General features: G+C 26.8%; 1 protein-coding gene across 1 annotated transcript; it reads right to left on the bottom strand.

The window, feature by feature from the left end:
- Positions 1-955: 955 nt before the first annotated feature.
- Positions 956-6773, bottom strand: LOC134834796 (protein-glucosylgalactosylhydroxylysine glucosidase-like). The gene is made up of 6 exons (XM_063849579.1): positions 6594-6773; positions 5812-6526; positions 3431-4221; positions 1963-2131; positions 1582-1903; positions 956-1519 (listed from the first exon to the last, which is right to left on the bottom strand). The coding sequence occupies exons 1-6, from the start codon at positions 6689-6691 to the stop codon at positions 1248-1250; spliced, it is 2367 nt and encodes a 788-aa protein (XP_063705649.1). The 5' UTR covers positions 6692-6773; the 3' UTR covers positions 956-1247.
- Positions 6774-7256: the final 483 nt, after the last annotated feature.

Below are 7256 nucleotides of genomic sequence, written 5' to 3'. Positions count from 1 at the left end.
TAAATAAATTTAAAAAAATAATTCGAGGTCTAAAAAATTAAATTTAAAAAAAATGAATTTTTAAATAATTTTATTATTTTTTTTTAAATATAATTTTTACCATTAATTTAAAAATGAAAATTTCCATTAAAAAAATAAAAAAAGATAAAATTATTAATGGAACATATTTTTGTTTTCTTATTTCTGATTTCTTCTTTCAAACTTTTTCTGCTTTTAATTAACTTTTTAATAAATTCATAGAAACATTTAGAACATTTTTTTATATATTTTAATGAAGTTTCTAACATTAAAAATTTTCTTAAGTTATTTAAAATTTATTTAAATTAAATTATTAAATTAAATTAAATTAAAACTTTTAAAGTTATTTTATATTTCAAATCACTAAAAAAAATTAAAAATAATAAAAAAAAAATAAAAAAAATATATTTTAAAAAAGTAAAATAAAAAACTTAAATAAATAAAAAATTAAAAATGAAAATTAAAAATATAAAAAAATATAAATTCAAAAAAAAATATTAAAAATATTAAAAAAAATAAAAATAAATTAATAAAATTGATCAAAAATCAGTTGAGAAAAAAAATAAATTAAAAAAAAAAATTTTTTTAAATTTCAATTATTTTTTTTTTAATTTTTAATAAATAAAAAAAATCAGAATTCAAACTTAAAAAAAAAATTATTTGTAAACTTTTATCTTAAATATGCTCCAATAATTTTTTCGAGACGGACAAATATCAAAAAACCAACAAAATTTTCTTTAGAAACGACTTAAAAAAAAAACTTCCAACCAAACTAAAACTAAAAAGCAAGGAAAAAAATAATAAAAAGAGAAAGAAGTCAGTTAAAGACAGACAGAAAGTTCATCAAAAACTTATCCTTTAGATATGCTAGTTTTATTTAATGGAGAAAACATCATAAATAAACGCAAGAAAATTGTTGACTCATTTTTTCTCTAACAATTTTTTCTTTTTTTTTATTGTACATACAAAATACATTCGTACAAAAACTTTGAATGAGTTAACTTTGTGTCCTTCTTTCTCTATAATAATAATATTTTTTAATATTTTTTGTAGGTCTTCTCCTTTTTTTTCTTACATCTACGTCTCTTAACATAATTTTATAGTTTCAGGATGAAAATTTCCTAAAAAATTCTTTTTTTTTTCTTCAAAGGGGGAATGTAGTCAATGTACTTACAAATAAATTTTAACAATTTTTTTTTTTTTGGATCACGAGACAAAAAACAAACAATTTACACATTTCGAACGTATCGCACGGCATCTGAGGGGAAAATGTTGCCATGTCGCTTGTAGAGCAGGAAGGCAAAGGCACACAAAACGGCAATAAAAGCAAACAGGAGACATCCGACAATGACACGACCTCCATTGGCACGTGCCCGTTCTCGCAAGGGCAAGAGACTCATCATCTTCCGTGGTACGCCGATGATATTTTTGGGCATTGTGCATTCGCCATACGGGTAATTTGCCTCTTTTATCGCGATTGTTGAGTTAATTCCAAGTACAACTACGAAAAAAATTAAAATTTAATAATTTTTTTTTAATTTTAGGATTTTTTCGATTTCTTACTTGTGTCACCGACTTTGTTAAAGACATAGGTAAGTCCATCTTCCCGTTCCACACTCAATTTTATGTCATCTTTCGGCATTTCTCGCACTGTCAGACTAAAATTATCTTGTCGCACCGTCACATCGAAGCGCGCCGTCAAGTAATTCACGCCTTTGATCTTCAATTTTGACGAATCTGGCGGCAATTGAGGTCGTTTGATCTCCATTCGGTCAAAATGTAACTTGATGCCGGCATATCCGTTCATGTAAATTTGCATGTAAGCTGCGGCGCCACTCACGAAATTGTTGATGCGATCCAAGCTGGCAACGCGATCGGTCCAAACCTGAAAAATTTGATTTTTTATAAAATTCGATGAAAAATTAAATTTTAAAAGGATTTTACCATGAAAGGACGTTCCATGTAGAGAGTATTGATGTCGTAAAATAAGGAAATCGCTTCCTTGACGTTGTCCACTTCGAGATCGGAGATTAAGTGAGATGCCCAGGTGGTTGGCGGACTATTTTTTACTTGGAGTTTGCGGTAATGGGCCAATGTGTTGCGTTTGATTTTACTGAAAATAAAAGAAAAAATTGATTTTTTATTCAAAAATTATAAAATTTTTCAGAAATTTATTTTTTTTTAAATAAATTTTTGTTAATTTTTCGTCATTTTTGATAAAATTAATGAAATTTAATTCTAGAATTAAAATTAAAAATATTATTTTTTCAATTCATGATGGAAAAAATTTGATATTTGACAAAATTTTGAGTAAAATATCAGTTTTTATTGATTTTTTTGCTATTTTCGTCAAATTTATAAAAAAAATTATCTTGAAAAAATCAAAAAATGACAGTTCATTACAAATTTTTTGACTTAGTTTTAAAATTTTAAATAAAAAATTGATAATTACCAAAAATTTCGCAAAATTTGCAGCTTTTGAGCAACTTTTACTCATATTTAGTTCAAAAAATGCAATTTTTAATGAGTTTTTATGAAATTTTGAATAAAAAAATAAACTTAAATAAAATAAATTAAAATAATTTTCCATAAAATTTGTTCTAAGGTTGAAATTTCAAAATATTTTTGAGAAAATTTCTCAACTTTCTGAAAAATTTTGTTTAAAATCACATTTTTGAGGTTATTTTAATTAAATTAATGCTCTTTAAATCTAAAATTAACTAAAAAAATTAATTTCTTGTCAAAATTTTAGATAACTTTAATTATTTACAATTATAATTTACTACAAATTTTAACAAATGTTCCATCATGTCATAAAAAATTATTTTTTTTAAATAAAATTTCATTATTTTGAGCAAAAAAATCAAAAAATTTAATAAAATTTAAACAGAATATTAAAAACTTTCTAAATTTTGATGGAAATTTCAAATTTTTTGAACAATTCTAAGTTTACCACATTCTATTTTGAATTAAAAAAATGCTATTGAAGATTAAAAATTGTCCAAAAATTTAAATAATAAATAAATAAAATTCTATATATTAAATAAAAAAATAAAATTCTTGTAAAAAAATAATTTTTAATACAAAAGTTTAAAAAAAATAATAAAAAGTTAAAAAATTTTAAAAATTCCTTAAAAAATTATGAACATAGACTAAAAACAGTAATTTTTTATGAAATTTTTAACTTTTTTTTTATTTTGCTCCATTGGATTTTCGGTTTTTGAAATGGGGCATGGGACAAAAAGTTCAAAAAAAATTTTGAGGGGCCCAAATTTGTTATTAAAATTTAACTTTTGGAACAATTTTAAAGCCTTAAATCGCATTTTTTTACTTAAAACTGAACAAAATAAACGAAAAATTATTCAAAAAATTAAAAATTCAAGTTTTTTTCAATTCCAGAGCCAAAACTTACTCTTCCAACGGATACATCAACGGATAATTGATGAGCGCCATGTCAGCAGCTGCCGTCCTAATGTACTCCTCATACGCGGAATGTTCCTTAACCAATTCATCCTTATCGTCGTAAGGAAGTGTCAGACTCCGCGCAATTTCATTCCAATTCGTCTTCAAGCCCTTCTTGCCCTCCAGATGACTTTTGCACATGCAAGCCGCAAATTCACCGAGATACAAATTATACGCCACCGCGACATTCACAAAGGCATTATTTGTCACCTGATCATCCAAATTTGTCGTCGATCGCACATTTTTCAAGTCATACAAGTCCGTGGTTGCATTAAACTCCGTTCGCGCTGCCCAATATTTCGCCGTGTTGAACGCCAACTCGCAGCCCTCGCGATAAAACCAATCTTTGTCGTGCGTCGCCGCGAGATGAAGACGCGTCGCAAAGGCAACGTCGGCTGGAACGTGCGTCGATTTCATCATTTCGCGAAAAACGTCCAAATGTTGACCCGTGAACGCCGTTTCCCAGTAGTAGACCCATCCGCCGTCCGAAAGAGGGTCTTTGGCGTGCACGCGATACCGATAATTCAGCATTTCTTCGCTCCATTGCGGGTTGATGAGCAAGACGGCGGGCAACATGTACATTTCTTGGTCCCACGTGATGCGACCTTGGAGTTGATTGTCTTCGTTGACGTCGCCGAGACCGGAACTGGAAACGCCGTAGAAGGGGCGATGGTCTTTGAAGGAGCTGGGAGATGGTAAGTTGCTCACGACGTTGTAGATACTTGAACGAATTTTCGGGGCCTGTGAAGAAAAAATTGAATTTTTAATTAAAAAAAAAAATTAAATAAAATTTTTAAATAAAAAAATTGAATAAGAAAAAAAATTACAATAATAGAAAAAAAACAATAATTTCTATTAGGAAAAAAATTAAAATTGGCTTATTTTTGCCAAAATTTGTTATATTTTGAAATTTTTTGGATGGAATTTTTTTAAATTTTTAAAATCCTATTTTTACGATATTATTTTCAAATTTGAAATTAAAAGTAGAGAAAAATCAAGTAAAATCTCTTAAAATAAAAATTTTTGATAAAAAAATTATTTTGATCACGTGACTTAAAAAAATTTTTCATGTAAAAATGAATAGAAAACGTCTTAATAACGCAAATTTTTTGTGATTTTTGTATAATTTTATGGTAAACAGTAAATTTTCATAATTTTTCAATCAAAAAATTTCAGAAAATGTCAAAAATATTTCCATTTTTAATTAAATTTTTATTTTTTTGAATTTTTTGACAAAATCGGAAAAATAAATTAAATATAAAGGGGCCTAAATTAAATTAAAAATTAAAAAACTGTTTTAAATTAAATAATTTCTAAATTATTTAATAATTATCAAATAATTTCATATAATTCATTAAAAAACTTTTAGTAAACATAGTCAACGTTTTATAAAAGCGTTAAAAAATTACAAACAAAAATTTTTTTTTTATTTTGGCTTACAAATGAAAATTTAATTTTAAATTAATTTTAAAATCAAATAATTTCATTAAATTAATTTAGCTTAAAAATTAAGTAATTAAAAATTTCTGAAAATTTTATAAAATTCTGAAAAATAGAAGTTTTTTGAGTAAAAAAAGATTTAAAAAATTTAATTAAATTTTTAATAAATTTAATTATTTTTTTTTCTTTTGGAAAAATCTTTGACAACAAGGCTCAAAAATTCCCTAAAGCTTCAGAGATAATTGAGAAAAAAGGCTAAAAAAAACTAAAGATTTTTTTCTTAATAATTTTTTTTTTAATTTAAAAAAAGACTAAAATTAATATTTTAAATATTTTTTTAAATAAATTTTAAATTATTTTTGATTTCAGAATAATTAAAGTTTAAAATTTTTTTAATTTTTTTTAATTATTTTTTTTTTTTTGTTATTTTTAATTCATTTTTATTAAATAATTTTTTAAATTGAATTTTTAATTAAAATTAAAAAAATTAATTAATTTTTAAAAAAATATTTTGATAAATTTTAAATATTTTTATCTTTCTTATTCTTATAGCGAAAATAAATCTCTTTATTTTCAGAATTATTTTATACATAATTTTCCAAAATTCTGATTTTAAAAGATTTTTTGACACCCGTTATATTTATTTTTCTACAAAAATGTTAAATTTTTATAACAAAACAATTTTTTTTGTTTTTTTAATTTTAATGAATTTTTTAAAAATTTTTTATTACATCTTTTAAATGAGTAAAAAGTGCAAATTTCACACTCTCAAATATCAAAAAAATTACTAATTAATTCGTTATCACTCCAAATGTCTCGAATAATTTCAAACAAACACCTTACCAAAAAAAATGCTCTTATCTCACAAAAAAAATTCAACTTATTACTCACCAATTCGATGCGACTCTCAACTTCAATGTCAAACTTGTCCCAAAACGCGATCCATTCCTTTTCGTGTCGCTCCACAACTTGACTGTCAAAAATCACGCGTTCAATTTCCCTCCGCACGACCGTCTCTTCCGGGTCAATTGTCATAAAGGCATGTTGTGTCAGTCGATATTCCCGTGCCGGCATCACCAATTCACGGCATTTCGTAAAAGCAAAAGTCAATTTGTGCGGCTCCTTCTGAAATTCCTCATTTTCGACCGCCAACGTGTGCCCAGACTCCATCGTGACATTAATTCCGTTCACCACGAAGACATTTCGCTCGGGAAACGACAAATCCAAGCCGATATTGCCGGGATCCATGCTAACCGGGATGCGAATGTCCTCCTTGCTGGTCTTCCGTTCGAGCGTGAAACGGTTCACGATGGTCCGCGTGTAATACCGATGCGGGAAAACCTCATGTTTGACCTTGAAATCGACACTGTCGAAGACAACTTCGAAAATTCCCGTGCGAATGTTGAAGCGATAACGACACTTTGTTGCCATTTTCCGTTTTGTGCTGCAAAGTTCCATCTGCAAGTTTGCGTGATTTTCGATGCGGGCACGATGCGTTTTAGCTCCGGCGCCATTGTAAAGTCCATTCATGTAAACGGAAGAGTCAAAAACCGTAAACCCAATGTGTCCATTTGCCAATACGGGATTCACTCGTGGATCGACGATTCTAAAAAAAAATTCAGAAAAAAATTAAAAACCACGTTTTTTAAGAATTTTTTTTGTAAAAATCTCACCGTTCAGCTTCCAAAATCCAATCACTGTCAGCAAAAACGCGAATTGACACGAAACAAAGAACAAAAAAGCTCCAAACAAATAAGTTTCGAATTATCATAATTTTTTTTCTTGAACGTCACGTGCTTTAATTGATGCGTCTAATCAGAGTCCGAGTGCAGTGAGAGACGAAAGTTAACTGAACGGACTTTCTTTTGAGAAGTTGTCGTACACACGAACGCGTACTTTCTACGAGGAAGTTATCTTCTTGCGCTAGATTTGTTTATTTTTTGCAATAGTGTGGGTGTAAAAAACAATTAGAGTGACACTTGGTTATGGCGGATCTCGGGATGAGTATTTGGTTAAGGGCTCGGAACAAAACATATTTTTTAATAATTACCTAATTTTAAATATTTTTCGTCAAAGTGATATTTAAATAAATATTTTTTTTTTATTTGTATTAAAAAATTGAAAAATTTCAGTTTTTCTTAAACTTTTACAGTTGGGGCTCGGAACAAAATACTATTTTTAAAATTAAATTTTCAAGATTTTTGGTATAAAAATAGTACAATTTTCGAAAGTATTTCATTAAAATTTTTAAAACAATTAAAAATTGAAAGATTTTGAGTTTTTTTTAAGATTTATTCTTAGGGTTCGGAATAAAACAAAAATTTTTTAAAGTTTTA

This window comes from Culicoides brevitarsis, chromosome 3 (genome assembly GCF_036172545.1).
Source record: "Culicoides brevitarsis isolate CSIRO-B50_1 chromosome 3, AGI_CSIRO_Cbre_v1, whole genome shotgun sequence".
Taxonomy (NCBI): Eukaryota; Metazoa; Arthropoda; class Insecta; order Diptera; family Ceratopogonidae; genus Culicoides; species Culicoides brevitarsis.
The sequence above is the reverse complement of the archived record's forward strand: the minus strand, read 5'-3'. Positions and strand labels throughout refer to the sequence as shown.

Bases quoted from the DNA above. Each gene is read 5' to 3' on its own strand.
- LOC134834796 (XM_063849579.1), bottom strand. From the start codon at position 6,691: ATGATAATTCGAAACTTATTTGTTTGGAGCTTTTTTGTTCTTTGTTTC. The intron at 2,132-3,430 runs GTAAGTTTTGGC...TTTTATTTTCAG, and splicing joins TTGATGTATCCGTTGGAAGA to TAAAATCAAACGCAACACAT. The intron at 1,520-1,581 runs GTAAGAAATCGA...TTTTTTTCGTAG, and splicing joins TAACAAAGTCGGTGACACAA to TTGTACTTGGAATTAACTCA.